Source organism: Pristis pectinata, chromosome 11, assembly GCF_009764475.1.
Source record: "Pristis pectinata isolate sPriPec2 chromosome 11, sPriPec2.1.pri, whole genome shotgun sequence".
In the NCBI taxonomy this organism is placed as follows: Eukaryota; Metazoa; Chordata; class Chondrichthyes; order Rhinopristiformes; family Pristidae; genus Pristis; species Pristis pectinata.
The window spans coordinates 55,697,512-55,719,564 of NC_067415.1; the positions used below are offsets into that span (position 1 = coordinate 55,697,512).

Sequence of the window (22,053 nt, forward strand, 5' to 3'; positions counted from 1 at the left end):
TGGAGCTAGGAGGCAGTGGCTTCAGTAGCTGCACCACTGTGCTGCCCTCAGTGCCCCATTCAGTGCTCACAAAGTGGTCCTCTCTACATCGGAGAAACAACTTACAGGTTGTGGGGACTGCCTTTCAGAGTATCCGTGTTCGGTCCATAGGGGTAATCCTGAGCTTCCTGTTGCCTGCTGCTTTAATTCTCCACCCCACTCCCACTCAGATCTCAGACCTATCTGTCTGTGGCTTCCTACATGATGAGGCCCAATGCAAACTTGAGGACCAGCATGTCATTTGGGCACATTGCAGCCTTCTGGGCTCAATGTCGAATTCTCCGTCTTACATTCACTTGCTTTCTCCGTTTCTTGAACTCGTCATTTTTAGTTTAAGTCATCCACCTGTGATATTGGCTCAGTACTTTTCCTGCCTCTCCAATAGCACACCTTGAGCTGCTATTTGCAACTCACCATATTTCTTTGTCACCCTCTAACTGCCCCATTAACAACTCATCGCCATAGCAACCCTGGCCTGAACGTATTACAGGTATTCCTTTTGTCCTATCCAACGCTCCTGCCACCTTGTCTACAACCTAAAACTAACCTATTTTCTCTCTTTCCCAGTTCTCATGAAGGATCTCTGACCTGAAATTTTAATTCAACTTTTTTTTCCACCCTGCTGTTGGACATGCTCAAGAATTTCTAGCATTTTCTGTTTTACTAGTTGATATAGGATTTGTTATAAACTGAAGTACTGTAGGAGAAACTGAGCATTGCATTAACATACTGAAAGGGTTGAATTACTGAATTGGCTGCCAGATTTCCCTACATTACACAATTGACTACAGAAGTACTTAGTTGGTTGTAAAATACTTTAGGATGCTTGGAGATTGTGAAAGTACAACATAAACCCAGGCTAGAAATTCTTAAAGACAACTTTCACCTTTTTGTGTTTTGTTGATGGCACTGGAAAGCAGGGAGCTGTGGGAAGCTCATGAATGGGACAGAGAGAGAAAAGCAGGTTTGATCCTGACTTTGGGTGATGTCTATTTGGAGGTTGCATGTTCTCTCTGAGTGTTCAGGTTTTCTCTCACATCCCAAAGATGTGCTGTTAGGTTCATTGACAACAGTAAATCACCCCTTGATGCAGATTAAGTATTAATAGAATTGAAGGGGGAAGATGGTGAGCATATGCATGAGAAAAGATTGCAGGTCTACATGGGAGTAAGACAAGGGGGCATGGAGCTAATGGGATGCCTTTGCTGGGAGCCAGCATAGACTAAGTGGGGTGATGGCCTTCTACAGTATATCAAACTATTACTTCAAGACTCTCCATTAGTGTAACACAAGATATACATATTACAGCAAACTTTGCTTTGTTAACAAAGGCTGAGAGAATGGCTAAGGGCAGGACTCTCACAGAAAGAGCAGTGGCTTTTCCAGTGACAATGACTCACTGTATAAAACCTGTGGGATCAGGAAAGGTCACATTGAAATTTGTGCAATAGTCCAAAGCAGCCAAACTACAAGTTGGACTGGATAGGAAGGCAGGCTTAATGAAAGAGAAAACTAATTGGCTATGAAATAATGAGTATGTACAATTATTTCTGCCTGAACAATATTTAAGAATCTCTAAGTGATGTTAATGCAAATGGTTAATGATTAATGCTTTTTGGTCTTGGAATGTGTGGAGAGGAGAATTATTGGAATATACCAGGGATAAGGAACCTCTGCATGTGTGATTGTTCTCTTCAGAGCAAATAAGCTTAATTATAAAAAGTTTTGTGGATATGGAGAAATTGTTTCCACCAGCAGGAGGACTGGTAACCAGAGAACTAAGGAATCTGAGGGGAGATGAGATGCCTTTTAATCAGGCTGGGTGTTTTGGTCTGAATGCAATGCTTGAAAGAGTGATGGAAGAAGACTCAGTAGGATCTTTCAAAAGGTAATTAAGTAAGGTATTGAGGGTTTTGTTATGTTTCAAGTAGAATGGCTAACTATACTTACATTAATAGGCAAGTTTCTACTGTAGAGGAAGTATCTGACCCACAAATGCAATAACTGACCAGAAGTTTAATCTTCTAGCATGCTATAAGGGAACTGAGAAGTCTGCAAATGTGCAGTTAGTGCAGAGGAGCATGGAGACATGTAATTGTTAAATTTAACTGTGTCTTCTTCTCTGTGGTTTTTGGCTATCCATATGTCTATAATATTCACAATACAGTTATAAGTAGTTTCTATTTGTCTACTTTTGTATTCAAAATCTTTGGAAGTGACAATAGTCAAAAGTTGTTGTGTTAAGAGCCGAAAATCTTCTTTCATTAGACCAGAAGGGGGAGTGAAAAATTCAGATCAAAAGGGAAGCTGCAATTATTGTTGCTAATGGTTTTATAGAGGCACTGTGGTCAGGACGACTTGGTTAGTCAATAGAGAAGTCAGTAGGTGAACCACTGAAACTAAGACTGCAATGAGGTGATGGGTGACCTGGTCAGTCACCAGAAATTGTGCCCCACTGATTGTTGATTGATTGATCTCCAGGATAGTCATGAGCAGTCTGGGCTCACATTGTAGCATAGAGCATTAGAAAGAAAAGGAATGGTATCAGACTGTCTGCTGTTACATTAAACCTACTGTGACCTCTCAACCTCAAATCAAGGTATATTACCACACAATAAGGAATTCTGGTCTTCTGTTAGTTAGTAATTCCCCAGGCAGGAAGTCTGTCCTGTGGTATGTTGTAATTCACCTACTGGTCCATTGGTATCTTGCTCCACCTCCACAGCTGGGGTAAGACACCAGTACTATAAAGGGGAAAACATTGCAGGGCTTTGAGGTAAATGCAGGGGTATGACACTAACTGGATAGTGCTTTTAATGGGCTTTATTGGCACACTAAGACAAATAATTCTGTAAGCAACTGCTTATTTTACAGATGTACATTTTAAATAGTGGGATTCTAATCATTTATAATTAACCCCATACAGTGAAACTTAGCTCCACACTGAACAGATTCCTAACAAATCCATGTTATGTTACAATTTTTCTGCTCCCTATTCCATCAGGTTTACCTTAAATACTGTAGTTGGACATTAGCTTGCAGGATTATCTGGAATTAGATAGGAAAAACCTGAGTTGTAATTGGAGCAAAAACTGCAGGTGCTGGAAATCCTAAACAAAAACAGAAAATGCTGCAGGCAACATCAGGTCAAGGACTCTTCATCTGAACTAGCAAAATAAACAAACATGTTCCAGAGTGGGGGAGGATGAAGAGAACAGAAGGAATTCTGAAATAGGTTGCAGACCAAAGTTGTCAAGGATACAATTACTTTAAAAACTGGCAGTTAGTGACAGAAAATATAAACTAATTGTAACAGAGTGATGCAGCCACACCTGTGTTATCTGAAGTTGCTAATCATCATATCCTGAAGGCTGCAACATGCCCAGATGGAAGGTGAGGGACTGTCCTTTGAGCTTACATTGTACATCGTTAGAGTAAACTGGGAAGTCAAAGAAGAGTTGGGCAGAGTAGGAAAATATTGAGACCTTTATTTCAAGGATCCCCGCCATCAGATCATGCCCTCTTCTCACTGCTACCATCGGGAAGGAGGTACAGAAGCTTGAAATCCCACACCACCAAGTTCAGGAACAGCTACTTTCCTAAACCATCAGGTTCTTGAACTGACCTGCACAACCCTAATCCTACCTCAGCCATGGAACACTATGGACCAGCTCTTACACTACCATGGACTTGTCTCTGGTTGTGTTTTTTTTGCATGATTGTCTTGTTTTGAACGGTCTTTTTTTCTTCATTGTCTTATATACTTTATGTTCTGTGTGTTGTCTGAATCTATATACTTGTGATGCTTCTGCAAGCAAGTTTTGCATTATACCTGGTACCTCACCATTCTTGTACATATGACAATAAACTCGACATGACAATTTCACCTTTCTGCATCTCATCAATAGACAAGGCAAAACGTACTGCCACATGGATCTAATATTAAATTCCCAAGTAAGCCTTAGTGGATTTCCCTCATTCTAATTTCAATTTTAACAGTGTAATTTTTAATAAAATATTCAATGATATCTGCAATTAGATACCTCGTGCCACTGTACACTAAGAATGTATGGCCACGAGTTGGCGAAACATTAGATAGCAATCTCTCTGATAAACTTCATCTCAGCTTTGACTAAACATGTTCTGAAATTACAAGATTCTACATCTTACTGATATGTATTAAACTACAAACTATAATATAATTATTACTCATGTACACAACACAAAAGTACACTCCTATATCTTCAGTTTATAACAGTAAATTATCTCAATAGTACCTCTTGTTTCACCCATCACACATAGAGGCAAATGCTCACCATTATTTACCCCAAAGCAATAACAGGACAAGTGAAAAGTTAAGAAGACATTGGAACTACTTGCATTTATATGCATATGAAAACATATACACAATATGCAGCGAAACATGGACTGTGCAAGGTCCAAAGGAATGGGAGACCTTAAGGTTGTGGTAACATTGGTAAACTGTCTGAAATTCAAATTGAGTTTATGAGATCACCTCAACCCACTGATGTACTATAAACTGTCTATTAGTAGAACAATGAAAGAAAGTGAACAAATAATGCACCGATCATACAATCCAACCTACTACAGACATGACAATATCCCAAAGTGAAATGTTCATTGATACCCAAATAAAAGTAAAATTGCAGAATACATAACCACCCCACATTACCTGTATATACTCTGGTTGTGTGTCATCTGCTGCTGCTGATTTTTCTTTTAGAATAAAGCAAATTGATCATCCTCCACAAACCAAACAATACAATCACTTACTAAAAGATTATTCATGGAGATTAGATGTTAACTTAAATGAAATAAAGGCATATATTTCTGAAGCACCATTCATCATAACATAGATTAATATAGAAAGCAAATGGGTAATGTATTGGATGTACTGTATATTAATACTAGATTACTATTACGATTAGGAAGGAATTTCTACAGAAGTGTTAAATGGTTTAATTAATAGCAGTTTAACTACAATGTTAGGCATTAATTAACATATTATCAGATTACTCAGTTAAGCACTATCTTTTAATTTACAAGTGAAATAGATTCATGTAAGAGATTATTTATGAATACCAAGAACTAACTTTTATATGGTGTGCAGTGGAGTCTATTATTTCTAATTAATGTGCTGTGGCATTTGACATGTCATTAAATTTAACATATTCCTGAAGCCTTTTCAAGGTTTAGTTCTTATTAAAATTTCAAATTAGGTCAAGATATCCAGAGTGAACAGTTTTATGGTCATAATAGGTAGGAGTTACATCTTGATCCAACAGTTTCCCCAATGTATAGAATTCAAACCATGGGTCAAATGTTGAGTCAGAAGCTTCTGACACACCCTGCTGATGTAATTGGATTCAAAAGGAAATAGATAACGTGGACCATCACATGACATTTCATCTTTCCTAAACAGTAAAACCAGAGCACACAACTTGTGACTGCAGAGGGGGAAATTCAGAACCAATTTATAGAAATACTATTTCACTGAGCGAATGGACAATCCATGAAACTGGAAGCCTGAGGTGATGGTGGATGCAACAAACTAACTTTTGAACAAGGGTAGGAAGGAAAAAGCAGACTCTTATTCAGCCTGCTCCATCAACATCAATATCATTAAAATTTATGCAAAGGCACACATGAAGATCACTAAGGGAGTGAAATTCATTCCCAGTCACAGGCTGATAGGTAGAAAATAAAAGTGATTGTATGGTAGCAGACACTATCTTGTTATAATGCTCCTAAATTGGACCCCACTGTGATAAGACTATTGAACGGTTCCCTTATTACAATGAGATGGACTATGACCTCACGATCTACCTTGTTGTGACCTTGCACTTTATTGCACTGCACTTTCTCTGTAGCTGCGACAGTTTACTCTGTACTGTTATTGTTTTTAACCTGTACTACATCAATGCACTCTGTACTAGCTCAATATAACTGCACTGTGTAATGAATTGATCTGTACGATTGGTACTCAAGACAAGTTTTTCACTGTACCTCGGTACAAGTGACAATAATAATACCAATACCAATTAAGTGCATGATTCTATATTCCTTTCCTTAAAGGAACACTACCTCTGAAAAGAAATAAGCTCTGTAACATTGTGCTGCACTACGCTTAACCACACAGCTACCTCTTCATATCAAGACCATCTACTTGGGAATGTCAGCGGAGAGCTGTCTTATATAAGCTTTGTTTTGGCTGGGATAAAGGGGTAGAATTGTATCACCAGCTAATTCGTGACTGGCAGACAACATCCATCATAAGGACAACATTACAAAGTAGCAGTGAAGGATGCCGTGGCTGTGACTTTTATAGTTCAGCCACATCCAGCAGGAAAGATCACCTGCATTTATGTAGTATGGTGAATGCGGTAAAATATCCCAAGGTGCATTACAAGAATCTAATCAGACAAAAAACTGCACCACACTAAAGGATGAACTACTTGACACAGATCGAAAGTCTTCGTCAAATACATTGATTTTAAGCAGCAGCTCAACAGCAGATGGAGAGGTAAAGAGGTAAGATCTTTCGGCAGGGAATTTCAGAGGTATAGTCACAAAAAGTATTGCAAAGAAAGTCAAGGGTAATTGAATGAAAACATAGTTCTTGTGTTGTTGCAGGACTGATGAAGGTTACACAATTACATCAACCATAAGCACTGGTTGGGTGAAGACACAATGACATGCATGTTACCATTTGATATTCCATATCCACGGCATCTTTGGTGTTCGGCAAATCAAGTAACACTTGTGAGCAATATTTTAGAATGAGAACAATGCAAAATGTGCAGGAAAATTGCTCACTAGTCCTTTAATCCCATTTTACACCTGTAATACTGTTACCACATTTCCTGTGTTGTGGTGAATGGGCTGTTCTGTCCCAGACAAGTGGTGACTGTTCTTCACTATGGATTCCTCAGAGGCACTGGTTGTTATATGCTCTCTGAGCAGGATTTTGGTGGGTTTTTCTTGTGAGATAAGGGGTAGAAAGGCTTTTACATCATCTGTAGGATGTACATTTTACTGATTGAGTAAAAATAGATATTCTCTGGATGAAGCTTATGAATGTTGTAGCTTCCCTAAATCTTTTCTATTTCCATTATTGTTTCACTGCTTGTAACCACCTCTACTTTATTCAGGAGGAAAGGGTGCCTGTTTCAACATCAACAGTTACTTCATCATCAAACATCAACACTTCAGTTAATCTCTTTATTTCTCCATCCACTTTCAAGATGCTGCTTAAAACATTAAACCCTCAGTTCCGATGAGCAAGAGTGCACACTTGGGCAGCAAAATACTTTGATGCATGTGTGAATGTCAGCAACCCAATAGCACCTTAATACACACGTTCGAACCTTCCACAAATTCCACCAAGGTACTCCATGCACATGTTACACTCACAGGTAAAAACTGTTGGGCAGGTGCAGTGGTAACAAATGGTGAAGAACGTGTCACTTATATTTGAGGCCTAAATTCCAGAAAGGCCCCTCACACTGAAGCAGGCTCCAGTCAGAGAAGTTAATCTTGCTTCAGCATTAGTTAAAGGCATTCTGATTTTACCTTGCCTGTTGCTGTGGAGCCTGAAGTGCCCATCAGCTGAGAGCTGGATTCAGCTTTAAAAGGCTTCCTTGATATTTGCCCTCCCTTCCCTGCTGAAATCCTAACAATTCCCCAAACTCATGTTCCACTAAATGCCATCACTAGATCTAAGCCTGATTGTATGCCCATTAGCCTGATCTCCCCACCATCCAATCAGATGTCTGACACTGGATTCCCCCTCCCCCAAACATGCCCTCTCTCCTCCACACCCTGCAGGCTATCTGACTCACCATCACAGGTCCTCCCCAGGCTACGACCAGGTTCCCTTCCTGTGAACTGTTCGTAACCCAGACAGTTTGCAAACTGAGTTCCCACCCAGCAGAAGATGCCTGCAGCCCCGCAGCAGCCAACAAGTCCATCCCACCGGTCTTCTAAACACTCATTCATATTTACAGGCTGTACATAAGTTGAGTGTTCGCAAGCTGAGGAGGAACTGTACAGAGATGGTAGGTGAGAGGCCTTCCTTTGCACATTGTATGCAAAGCCAATTAGAAATTGCGCATGATACACCAGGTCCTATTCTCAACTCACTTCTGTTGCCAGGGAGAACCCTACAAAAACCCATGAAGGCTTTTCTGTGCAGTGCTGTTTCAACACGGTTTTTCCAGCTTGGAAAATTTCTAGCCCAATATCTGATTGTGTTGGAAGCCCAACTTCACCACAGAATCTGTATTTATCTAACAAAATCTGTCACAAACTCTCTGCTGCTGACCTTGACCTGGGAAAAGTATTAGAATCAATGTCCAATCACACTTCCTTCATAATTAATATTGAGGAAGGATAAGCCAAAAGAGAAAGGAGTAAGGTGGTGTTATTAATAAAGAAGCAAATCAATGCAAAGTTGACAGAAGATATTAGCTTCAAAAATCATGATGTGAAATCTGTCTGGATGGAGCTAAGAAAGGCAAGAGGCAGAAAACATTGGTGGAGGCTGCCCCCACACAGAAGTGGTGATACTGGAGGTGGAATTAAACAGGAAATTAGAGACAAATGCATAGAAAGTACAACTGTAATCATGGGAGACTTTAATCTACATTTTGATTGGTCAAACCAAGTGAGCAATTATCCAGTGGAGAGGGAGTTCCTGGAGTGCATATGGGATGTTTTTTTGGACCAATTTGTTAAGGTACCAACCTGAAAACAGGTTATCCTAGGCTTGGTATTGTACAACATGAAAGGAATAATAATCTTATTGCATGCAGGCCTTTGGAGAAGAGCATGCATAAAATGATAGAATTCTTCATTAGGATGGAGATATTAGAGTCTGAATCTGAACAAAGGAAACTACAAAGATATGAGGTGTGAGTTGGTCATGATAGATTAGGGAGGTTTACTTGACTCTGGATAGCCCATGGATAATATTTTAAAATGTATACATGAATTACAATAATTATTCATTCCTTTCTGGTACAAAAATTAATCAGGAAAGATGCTCAATTATAGATTGTGAAGGAAATTAAGAAGAGTATTTGATCTAAAGAGGAGGCATACAAAATTGCCAGAAAAAGCAGTAGGTATGAGGATTGGGAGCTTTCTCAAATTCACCAAAGAAGGACAAAAAGACTGATTTAGAGGGGGATCAAGGAGTATGAGAGTAAGCTTACAGGGAAGGTAAAACCGAAAAGCTTCTATAAATATGTGAAGAGAAAAAGATTCGTGAAAACAAATGCAGATCACCAACAGTAAGAAACAGGAAAAATTATGAGAAATAATGATGTAAGTCTAAAACAAAAGCAGAAAATATTTTGATTACATAGAATACCTCCAGCAATAAATGTATGGGCATAATAGCAACATTCTAGTGAATGTAATGCTTTATTTGCTCCAATGTTCTAATTAATTTATCCATTCATGATACAAGCTATTTTGTTTTGAGTGATTACGCTTGCGTAAGATAGGAAAATAATGATTTGGATATTGGGTGATGTCACATTTATTCAGCAGATCATAAAAGAGACCAATATGCTGGGGTAGTTTCACCAAAAACAATCCATACCAGAAATACTCCTTTTGCCATTTGTTAAAGGCAGAAAAAGAGAAGATGAACCCATGCATAAAACAGGTAATGGGATGTTGGCTTCTGCAAAAACAGGCCCAATACAAAGTTAGTCGGTCCTAAACACAACTGCCAAGGGATGCCTTCAGAAAAATATAGTCTATCCACATTTAGAAGTTCTCCTGATTACACTGCAGTGTGGAGATTATTATCAAACCCCCCACTTGGCCTTTTTCCCCAAACAATTTCCTCCCACTATTTTTCCCATTCTAGGGATCATTTCTCCTGATCAGCTGCAGTAACTGGTGTCTAATTGCCAGTGATCTGCCAGGGTTTGCCCTGCATGCATCCATACATTTAAGTGGAGCTTGAGGACCAATATTGGGTCTGTTTCTGGCCCACTTGCTCCAACATTAAGGATTGCTCCCTACATCCACTTTGTCCCATCAAACCAACATGAACAGATCTTGGACCAACCTTTTAAAAATGAGTTGGTCAGACCAGATCTCTAAGAGTGTACAAAGTGACGAATATTTTCCTATTTCCTTCTGACATAGGAGACCATTCAGCCCACTGAATCCATGCTGGCTCTCAGCAAATCTTTCAATCCCATTTCTCCACTAATTTCTCTGTAACCTTTTCTACTCTCTCATACGGCCATTAACTCCCCCTGAGTGTCCAGCCACCCTCCCCACCAGGGGCATTTTGCAGTGGCCAATTAAACCCTACCAACTGACACATCTTTGGGATGTGGGAGGACACAGGAGCAGCTGGAGAAAACCCACCCAGTCACAGGGAGAATGTGCAAACTTTACACACAGCACCAGAGGTCAGGATTGAACCTGCTTTGCTGGAGCTGTGAGGCAGCAGCTCTTCCTGCTGTGTCACTATGTCAGCCTACTGCACAAGGCTTTAGAAATTAGTAATGAAAAGACTGTGTGCAGTTATAAACGTTTTTCAGTAAATATCTACCAGAATGATTTGACTGAAAACAAATCACAGCCCAACTTCTCTTTCAGAAAACATTAATTATACTCAACTTTTCCCTCACTCCCTTACCCTTGGATACAGCTGTTCGTTAGTTCTTGCAGGTTCAGAGGGCAGGTGGGTTGCTTTGACCAAATGTCTGTTTGCAATGACTGAAAGTGACTGCGAAACAGAAGCCTCAGTTCAAGGTGTTTTCACAAAAGAGTAAGTTTGCTGCACTGCAGAGAATCGATAATAAATCCATGTCATGGTAAATATTCAACTGACCTATCCCATTCAGAACATGCTCACTCACTGGCTCAATGCAATGGTTAATAGTTAAAATTTAACTCTAATATCCAACATCCCGATTGGGCAATGAGAGAAGCTATTGTGCGCTCAAGGATTGTGAAACACAAAAAGGACTCTCCTCAATTTTCTCCCTTCCTACGCCAATCTTTTCGCTATAATTCCCAGAATCTCTCCACATCCATGACCCCTGGTTTCCCTGGCTCCATTCATGATTCCTTCATGTTTCCCTTGATCACCCTGGTTTAGTTCAAAGTTATTAAACCAAAACCCCATTCTGTAGCTGTAAACGTATTGTTACAAGAACTTATTGTTGTGGTGGTTTTAAAAACTTTTTATTTGAAACAATGCTTTGGATTTTGCAGCAAGAAAAATGGCAAGACTTTCAGTGCAATGGAAGTCTAAATTGGACAGTAACTTACGACAGGTTACATATCTGCTCTGCTAAAAGCTGTGTGATAACTATGCGAGGCTGAGAGAATCCACATTAAAAGAAACTGCTCAGTTGGAACCTGTAGTCTTCCTTGGCAGTCCCTTTGATCAGGGACGACTTCCGCTTCAGTTTTGTGGGTTCTGATGTGTCTAATGAGCACAATGTGGAAATTGCAGACTCTTCCACAGATGAGTCAGGTGGTGGCCAACAGCTCAGGTGGGTGGATGGGTAGTTGGTGAGTGGTTTGCTGCCTCTTCAGTTTGTGCAGGACTTGTGTGTGTGCTCCAAATATATGGCATTGCGGTTCTTAATACCACCCTGAATATTTTGTCTTTACTTTCAGTGGTCATGGACCAGAGGTTCTCAGAAGTCAGTGGGGATGTTACAGTTCTTCAAGGAGGCTTTGGGCACATCCTTGAATCTTTTTATCTGTCCACCTGGTAATTTCTTCTGATGACAAAGGTCAGAATAGACTTTGTTTCAGGAGTTGGTTTCAGGCATACAAACAATGTGGCCGGTCCAATGCAGCTGACAGCAGGGAATTCAGGCCTGAAAGCTGTGCATGGTGGTTTGGGAGAGGACGCAGACATTGATTTGCTGGAACAACCAGTGAATTTGGAGGATTTAGCGGAGACACCATTGGTGGTATTTTCCCAGTGCCTTGAAGAGCCTGGTGTAGGTGGTTCAGAGGTACATAGGAGAGCAGGGATCACTTGCTGCCTGGTAGACCATGAGTTTACAAGATAGTAAGCGGCGTAGATCAAGTGGACAGTCAGAGACTTTTTCCCAGGGTGACAATGGCTAACATGAGGGGACATAATTTTAGGGTGATTGAAGGAAGGTATAAAGGGGATGTCAGTGGTAAGTTTTTTACACAGAGAGTGGTGGATGTGTGGAATGCACTGCCTGCAGAGGTTGTGGGGGCAGATACATGAGGGACATTTAAGAGACTCTTAGACACATGAATGATAGAGAAATGGGGGTCTATGTGGGAGGGAAGGGTTGGATAGATCTTAGAGCAGGATAAAATGTCGGCACAACATTGTGGGCTGAAGGGCCTGTACAGTGCTGTAGTGTTCTGTGAATATATGAGTTTGTGCCAGCTCTGAGGTATTGATGTTCAAATGCCCCTTTCCCCATTCCAACTGAGGCTGTGCGTGCATATTGAAGGCAGCTGTGAATTTCATCATTGATGTTTGCTGTCACGAAGAGGTAGCTTCTGAGAAATGGGAAGTGCTCCATGATGTTCAGTGTCTCACCATGAACCTTTGTTATTGGAGGGCAGGGTCGTACAGCAGGAGCAGGTTGGTGGAGACCTTTGTCTTGCAGATGTTGAGTGTAATGCACCCTGTATGTTCAATGAAAACAGTGACAATGGCCTCTGAGTAAGCATCAAACTACAGCTCAGTTGCTGAGGGTGGGTAACCTTGGTTCTGGAGTGTAGTCATCATAGGTTGAACAATTTCCTATCAGTTTTGAAGATTAGCTTCACTCCCACAGGACGTTTACTGGAGGTGAGCCAATTTCCAATGTTCAGCTTTCACTGATTCGGGTTGGTGGGTCCTGGGATCCAAGTCGCTAATTATTTTAGTCAGGCTGCAGATTTCATTGGTTTCAGTTCTGATACAGATTGTCCAGGCTACCTGGGCATCAGGAAGCCTGGTAACTAAGGGAAGGTGAGGACCACTGTCCAAAACAGGGAAATAAATTTCCAGCATTGCTTGTGGATCAGGTGAGCCAGACTACTTTTCCAGCTGTCCATCCATAAACTGCTTTACAATTAACAATGTCCAGCAATCTGATGGCTCACCAGGATCCCCTATAAAGTCTATGCTGTTTACTCCCTTCCCCTGCCAATCTTTTCACAACTACCTCACAAAATTTCACCCCAGCTTCCTCCCTCACCCTCCCACGACTCAGTCTCCAGGCCCCATCTGTGACCCTTCGCTTGATTACTCTGGCCTTCTCATCAGCTTCTTCTTTTGATGTTTCCCACTAAACACTTTGTTGTGGTCTGGTACCAAAGTCTCTCAGACTGCAGTTGGGAAACAGATTCCAACAAAGGTGGTTTGATCGTGCAGGGCTAGAGAGAAACTTATTTTTTCTAATTTCCCGCTCTCCCTACTCCCTCCCTGGTAACATTGAGATGTCTGTAATGATTCCTGAACTTGACCAGTTCAGTTATTACAGGCCATTTACTGCTCATTTTAAAATTTAATCCACTTATCTTACCAGTTACCCATTGCACAAATGGACATCCATTCCCTCTTCCCATCAGTGAGTGAGAAGCAACAATATTCTGTCTCACCCTCTGAAGTTTGGTCTTTATAAATTATCATTCCGAAAATGTAAAGACCATATAAAAAAGCACTAAAGTAGTGTTTTGCGGATGTCCTACTCTCGTTTCTTGTGAGCTTCCCATACAGATGTGCATGAAGCCCAAGCCTTTCCTCCAAAATCTCTAGGGAGTGGGGAAGTGTTTTGAGGCCTGGAGAAAGTGAATACCTAGATTTATTTGTTTATTTATTGGTTTATTATTGTCACTTGTGCAGAGGTACAGTGAAAAGCTTGTCTTACAAACCGATCATACAGGTCAATTCATTACACAGTGCAGTTACATTGAGTTAGTACAGAGTGCATTGATGTAGTACAGGTAAAAACAATAACAGTACAGAGTAAAGTGTCACAGCTACAGAGAAAGTGCAGTGCAATAAGGTGCAAGGTCACAACAAGGTAGATCATGAGGTCATAGTCCATCTCATTGTGTAAGGGAACTGTTCAATAGTCTTATCACAGTGGGGTAGAAGCTGTCCTTAAATCTGGTGATACTTGCCCTCAGGCTCCTGTATCTTCTACCCGATGGAAGAGGAGAGAAGAGAGAATGACCCGGGTGGGTGGAGTCTTTGGTTATGCTGGCTGCTTCACCAAGACAACAAGAGGTAAAGACAAGAGTCCAAGGAGGGGAGGCTGGTGTCCGTGATGTGCTGGGCTGTGTCCACAACTCTCTGCAGCTTCTTGCGGTCCTGGGCAGAGCAGTTGCCGTACCAAGCCGTGATACATCCAGATAGGATGCTTCCTATGGTGCATTGGTAAAAGTTGGTGAGAGTCAAAGGGGACAAACCAAATTTCTTTAGCCTCCTGAGGAAGCAGAGGCACTGGTGAGCTTTCTTGGCCGTGGCATCTACGTGATTTGACCAGGACAGGCTGTCGGTGATGTTCACTCCCAGGAACTTGAAGCTGTCAACCCTCTCGACCTCAGCACCATTGATGTAGACAGGTGCATGTACACCGCCCCCTTTCCTGAAGTCAATGACCAGCTCTTTTGTTTTGTTGACATTGAGGGAAAGGTTGTTGTCATCAGAGATGGAGATCTCTGATGGAGAGGAATGTGTAAGGTGGGGGCAGGGGAGAAGATTCTAAGCAGCAACCTGATCTTGGAGTTTCAGTCAGAACAGATTGGGAGATTGGAGGATAGGGATTGGTCAGGTGGCCTGAGGATATTGGCAGGGAGATAGTGCCGGAGCAATCATCACCAATGGGAAGATAAAGAATTAGCCTATCTGAGGGGAGGTGGGTGCCTTAGACTTCCTGACAATGATCCAGGTGGATTCATGCTCTTTAACTAGTGCCAGATCAGCCCTTAATCCTCTAGTTAATAACTGTTTCATTGTTCAAGCCTGTGCCATCCTGGATTGAAAATCTGCTAGAGACATTTATTCATTTTTTGGGATGTGAAAGTGGTAGTAATTCACCACCTTGAATAACCCAAGTCCATGTGCTGAAGGTACTTCCACATGCAGTTGAGTTGGGAATACCAGGATTTAGAATTAGTGGGAATAAAGGGAGGCTGATTGCTTTCCATGTCAGGATGGCATGCGATTTCGAGCAGAATCTACAACTAGTGGTGCCTCTGATGCCTTCGACTTTCTTGGTGGGATAGGCTGGGGCTTGAGAGGTACTGTTGAAGTAATCAAAGAGAGTAATTGTAATGTACTGTATATTGTAAATGATACACACTGCAGTCACAGTTCACCTGTGCTGCTGTTAGGGATTCAGGAGTTATGTAATTATGTGGATACAGCAAGCATTAATTCAAACGAGATCCAATCTTCAGAAAAAGCCATTTTAATGTAAATTCCAAGCAGTATTCAGCTTGAAATTATAAGGACAGCTTTGTAAACAAACTGTGCTGTCTACAGAGCCCAGGCTATGCAAGAGATGTGGTTTGCAAACTCGCATGACGTGAGACGTTCTCGTATGCATGAGACAATGGGGCTATGTTAATTGGCAACGTCAAACCAGGCATCAGACACTAGCTTTGTTAAATGTTGCACCATTGTGACTAATTTCAAGGAAGCTTCCAGACCAGACTTATTTTGTCACTTGCAACATTGAACATGGTCACAGGCATATTTGCTCTATCAATAATTGGGATATTTGTGTACCCAGAGAGTCAGCCGTCACGGCACTAATTTTCGGTCTGGGTTCTCTCTCCTCAGAAACTTTTAGACCATCCATGTGAATAACTTTGTCTGAGCAAATGTGTTTGAACATTCAGAGGTGTTTTGTCATTTACAGTGTGCTCCCATTGTAAATATGTAATTCAATGGAACCATTTATCAGACTTAAAAAATTGAAATAAACCAAGTCATTGTAGCTATAGAATTTGTATTAAATCACTTGCTATTATCTTTGTTTTTAAGAGCTGAGAGCGTCTACTGAGAGCGTATCTATGAGAATGCCTGCTTGTCAGGACGGATAAAGGATAGCTAAATATCTACCAGGTTTCAGTCTCCAATGTCTCAGTTCACTATCACAACAGTGCAGTGAATGAACATTAAGTGCAATGGAAAGGGTGACAACTACGTGGGTTGCTTTGTCCTGGGTGCTGTTGAGCTTCTGGAATGCTGTTGGAACTGGATTATGTTCAAGATATACCTGGACAATTTAGTACATTGTCAGGCGCTGCCAGCACACAATGTACTTCTTAGCCCATTTTTAATTAATTCTATAAATATTGAAATACAGGCAGTCCCTGGGTTACAACAGGGTTCTGTTCCTGAAAACTGTTGTTGACCTGAGATACTCATAAGTCAGAAATGAACAAAAACAGTGTGTGGGAGAGGATGATGGAAATGGCTGTAAGCAGGCATGGGAAGAGCATCCACCAGCTAGCCTCACTGACCCAGTGAGTTAGTGGGTCTGCTCAGCGCTTCCAGTCCTACTCAGCTTGACCCAGCCCCTGATTGTTACGGCTTGGGGGGGGGGGGGGGGGGGGGATGATGGGGGTGGTGGGGGGAGGCGGGAAGGGAGAAGGCACATGGAAATACCCCGTTCCCACCCGGCAGAAGGTGCATGCAGCCCCATAGCAGCCATCATATCCATCCCCATCCATCCCTGCCTGTCTCCCAAACGTTCACTCATATCTACGGGGGCTGTCCACGTCAGGTGTTTGTAACCTGGGGAGGGACTGTACATGATAAATTTTTTGATCTTTGTATTTGTTGTCATTCTGCCAACTAAGAAAGCTTTGCTCCATTGGAGGTTCAACACAATCACAGGTTTCATTAACTTCACCAAACTAACAACTGCTCACAATTCTATGGCAACATGACAGAAGTGAAACATCCCTTGGCACTTCTACTGACGTAAAAACAGACAACCAGCCAAATTTCAAATGGTGGCATCCTGAAGAAAGGAGAAGTGGTTGAGAGATTTAGGGAGGGCTTTTCAGAGCTGAAGCTCTAGACCACAGCTAACCTGCTCTGGCAAACAAGCACACAGTTTACCAAATATTTTATGAATATTTAAAAAAATGTGACTGCAAATCATCTGTGTTAAATATATGAAAGCAGTTGTGCTGCTCATTTTCACCCTCTGAGATCAATCAAATAGCTACAGCACAAAGGTCGCAGCCAGAACAGATGGTGCTCGGCACTTCTTGAACATACAGAATATGACTGTTACAGTCATGAAGTGTGTCACTAAATCACATGAAATTAAACCAAATATTTTAATGTTTTTTTCCATTAAACATGAACGCATTCATTAACCAGAAAATGCAGATTTAATATTTCCTAAAGAACCAGAGAGGAAACGAGAGAAGTGATTTTATAGCATAAATTGTTTTTAAGCACAGTGAAGTGCCTGTTGGGAATGTGGAAAGAATATTGAATGGTAAATATTGAATGGAAATTGGATATACAGTATTAAAAAATGTAGGAATCTAAGGCATGAATGTGGATGTGGAAAGAAATAGGTAGTTAAGAAGACATGATACAGGCAGGATTGTCCAAATGTCCCTTCCAGACAGTAGGATTTTAAGTTTCAAAATAGTATTAATAGTAAGGTAACTTCAGTAGAATGCAATTCTACTTCAGGCATCCAAGTTTAGGGATAATTCCTTTCAGTCTCTCAGTGAGTTGATAAGAGGCACTTAACCCAGTTTCATATCCATTAAATACTAAAAGAACCATGTTATCGAACTAAAACTCAGTAACATGTCAGCAGACTGTGACAGGATTCCTGATATGCCAGTGATTAATTTTGTTGGTGGTTTTAGCTAATCACAACTCACCATGTGCAGCAATTCCAATGTAGCAACCTTACCAGAAATTATGCATTTACTACATTTTAAAAATTTGAATATTTTCCTGTTTCAGATTGTGAAGCTAATATACCACAGACGTGTCATGTATATGTTTATTACTCATCAATAAAACATATCTTACAATCAACATTTATGGTAATATGTTGTCAAATATAATTTTACCCAATAAAACTAAAGATGCCTGAACATTCCTTGCTATATCACCTGGTTAGATATTAATTGTAATCACAACTACGTCAGAAATCCTAAAATATAAAGAAACACAATTTATCAGCTAATTTATGTCCTATCTTTTATCATTTTTAGCCATTATACATTACTAGAGGCCAACAAGGTATCAATCATGGATTTTGATAGTACTTCCAAAGGTTGGACAAATACAGTATATAAAGCAGAACAATTCTAATAGCATTACTATAAATCAAGCGAACATAATAAAATCTAATGATCTGGTCTTGTATCATCCAGCAGTCAGTCTCTGCTGCTCTCTGTTATCATGCAACATTCATCAGTAGATTTAGAATTAGTACATTCCTTATGGTGCACCCACTACTATGTCAACAGTCGAACTCAGTGGTTGTTCTGCAGGATGCCTTGTAGATTAAGGAGACCATCAAATCAACACTGAGATCAAATGTTATACAAATTGTCTACAGCATTGATGCTAAGCCAGGTTTAAAAACACAGAGTGGTGAATGCAGAATATCTGGGGGAGTGGGACTCTGCACCAGAGTACTCCAGAAAATCACTAATGAAGAAACATTCTCAGTGTAATTAAGATTTGACTTCACTAAATGTCTAGCAAATGTAAATAAGTGTAAGGCCATGTATGTTGGGCTAGATCATGTGTTATCATTGTGTAAAAGTGCAGTCTGGGAAAACCTCAAATAAATCAGAAACACCTTTTAGAGTTCTCCATGTTTCCCGTGTATACTCTGCACACTGCATATTAATTCACTACAGTGTAGCAGCATAAACTTTATAAACCTTCAGTAAAATTAACTGTGATTGAATTCAAAGGAGTGATGTGGACCTTGAGAAATCATTCACATTTCATGACCCAGATCTGTGCATACACAAACTAACTGGTTGACAGGAGGTTGACCTATTTCATTCTTATGCATTATACACACTAACCTTCTGCCTGGAGTAAGGAGTTCAGGTTTCCCGTGAATTTCCAACAATGTGTACAAGTTACTGATGTACGGAAATTAAATTCATTAATCATTCACCAAGGAAAACATTTTCTTACTGTTCTAGGTATTCTGTGGACAATCTTTACTACCTACATGTGGAGAGCATCTTACCTCCTGTGCATTTTCCATGTCATTACTTGCAAACTCAAATACAAGTTCATTTTGTCCGACTGCTGTCGCCATAGCAGTGCATTCCTTGTGCTACAGCAATAGATGAGTTGGTCAACTTGATATGGGAAAAGGTCCTTCTCATCAAAGTTTATCAGTTCCCATCAAACTACAAATGTTTCATTTCATAGCTGGCTGTGGGTATTGAGGATAAATTGAAGCTTTCAGAGTTGTTACAAGTCCCAAAGAAATTCAAAATTCCCAAAGCAGCAAAGAGGATTATGAAACTTCGGGTGTGAAAGCAGTGAGTTCCTGTCCTGGATCCTGTTTCCACAGTCAAATGTTTCCTGTACAGACCAAGTTGTTCTGTTCTGGAAAAAAAAAGGATTCTGTCATTTAAAGCAAGTTTGGAATAAAACAGAATATCAATGTATCAAGCCCGATAGTTTTCTTCTATTTTAAATTTGCAGTGAAATATGACTTGAGCCTAAAGACTTGCTGTTTCACAAAAATTTGGTCAAAGTTTCATGAGCACAGCTGACGCAATGTTAATAACAGTAAGTTTTTCCCATGTGCCATTCAGTGAGGACTGTCTTGTCCAACAACTGATGACAATTTAAAAAACAAACCCTGTCATGGGAATCCTCTTGACCATCACAGAAGAGTCTTCATGGGATTTTATGTTTACAAAACAACCTTTAGCTGCCTTCTGCTGTTTCCTTATCTCTGCTACAACCTTGCAAGAAGCAGGAAGGAAACAGCATTGACTACGTCATGGCAAACCAGAAACTGCAAACAAACATTCTCCATAGCTTGCATGAGAAACACAAGAGTCTGGTTCAGTCAGACTGGAAAATAAATGACTAATTAAAGTTCAGTTTTTTTTAAATAACTTTTCTTTGCTCTGAAAGTTCTTGGTTGAGATTGATCTGAGTTACATTCTGTGAAAAATCCCAACATGATATTCACATATGTTTTGTTAAATCAGACAAAAAGTTTGGAGCTGTTCAATAACTCTGTGAGCAGGCAACCTAAATCTTAATGTGAAATAATTATATCTGGTAATTTACAAGTGAATGCATGGAATTCAGAGAGAAATCTTTTGTTGAAGTGGAAATGTTACTCAATGATTGGAAATTGGTAATTATTAATCCCTATTCAAAACAATTGAGAGGGGCAACTGCAATATAAACAAACTTAGGGTGAGTGCAAGGACACAAAGGGGTTCATATACACACATCTTTGAAGGTGGCAAACAACCCTGATAAAGAAGCAAATAGAATCCTTGGCTTAATGAATAAAGGCAGAGAGTGCCAAAGCATAGATGTTATGATTAACATTTGTAAATTGTTTTTTAGACTTTAGCTGACATACTGTCTTCAGTTCGGGGTTTTACATTTCTGGAAAGATATCAAGAACTTGGTAGGTTACAGAAGCAGTAAGGTAGAATAATATTGGGGATGTGGAATTCAGTTACAGGTAACAAACGGGTTCCGTTTTTACCTAAGTCCTTAAATTGAATTTGTCCATAAGTCAGAAAATACACAAAAGTCACTCTATGGTATCCATACCTCCACAGTATTGTAATGAATGGAATTGAAAACGCATAAGACTAATAAGAAGGAACAATTATTAAAAGTGGAGAGAGAGAGGAAACTAGTTCTGCCATTCATAGCAATGAACGTATGTACGCATGTCAGACTTTTGAATTTAATAATATTACAGGAACTTGGGTGTCCGTAAGTCGGGCGTTGTAAACCAGGGCTGGCTACACATAGAAAGACCAGTTAAAATGGGATTAATCTTCCTCGAGCAGAAATGGGTAAGAGATTATTTAATCGAGGTGTTGAATACTAAGACGTGATAAAAGGTCTTGGACCTGACACATTAATTCTGTTTTTTTTCCACACATGCTGCCTGACCTGTTGAAAGTTTCCAGCAGTTTCTGTTTTTTATTTCAGGTTTCCAGAATCTGCAGTTTTTTTTAAATCATGTGTTTTAAAGGCTTTGATATGTAGATAAGGAGAAGCTATTTCTACTAGTAGAGGTGCTGTTAAGCAAAGGTCAAAAATTTTACAATAATTGGACAAAGTATTATGACTGGGGAAAGGCTGAGAAACTGCTCTGCCCTACAGATTGTTTTGATTGCTAATGCTCTGCATGAAAGGGTGGCAGAAGCAGATCGAACAATAACTTTTAAAAAGTACTAGGCTATGCCCTTGAAAGGGAATGACATTTGCAGATGTATGGCAAATCAAAGATAGACTAATTAAACAATTATTTGAAAGAGTTGCCAGCAGTGTGATGACTAATTGGTCTCTTTCTGAGCTGTTTGATTCTGTAACTTATAAATCTACACCACTGATACCAACCAAGAAAATATTTACCTGAAAGGCTGCCTCTCATATTGGCCATCTTAACAGAGAACTAACTCCTTCCTCGTTAACTTCTAGTTGTTAATGAATATTCACAGCAAAGAATAATCCAGTTAAGTATAATAGATGGCGTACTTACAATCATTTCTCAAGAAACTTACTGGGGTGGTGTTAAAAAATTGATGGGTGTAACTTTCCCTCAGGCCATCATTGTGGACTCACTATTGTTTTTAATACCAGTAAATCCACCTTAAGAGAAAAAAAAGAATTCTTAACTCTTGGTGGTGGAAGCACAAAATTAAATCTTGTAATGCTTGATTTAGGAAGTCCCTAAATGTCAGGTTGCATTTACATTATGTGCACTGGAAGGGTACAGATTAATGCAAGCT

At 40.1% G+C, this 22,053-nt stretch overlaps 1 protein-coding gene across 5 annotated transcripts in view; it reads right to left on the reverse strand.

The window, feature by feature from the left end:
- Window positions 1–22,053, reverse strand: part of LOC127576198 (ETS-related transcription factor Elf-1-like) — a 109,472-nt gene that overhangs the window by 56,213 nt on the left and 31,206 nt on the right. For 4 of the 5 annotated variants that reach the window (XM_052026608.1, XM_052026609.1, XM_052026611.1 and 1 more), the window contains one exon: window positions 19,293–19,660. In XM_052026608.1, the coding sequence (XP_051882568.1) occupies window positions 19,293–19,364 (72 nt within the window). In that variant the 5' untranslated portion in view covers window positions 19,365–19,660. Of the gene's footprint in view, window positions 1–19,292; window positions 19,661–19,918; window positions 19,993–22,053 lie in introns of those variants that run through there. The other variant, XM_052026610.1, reaches the window with a different exon arrangement.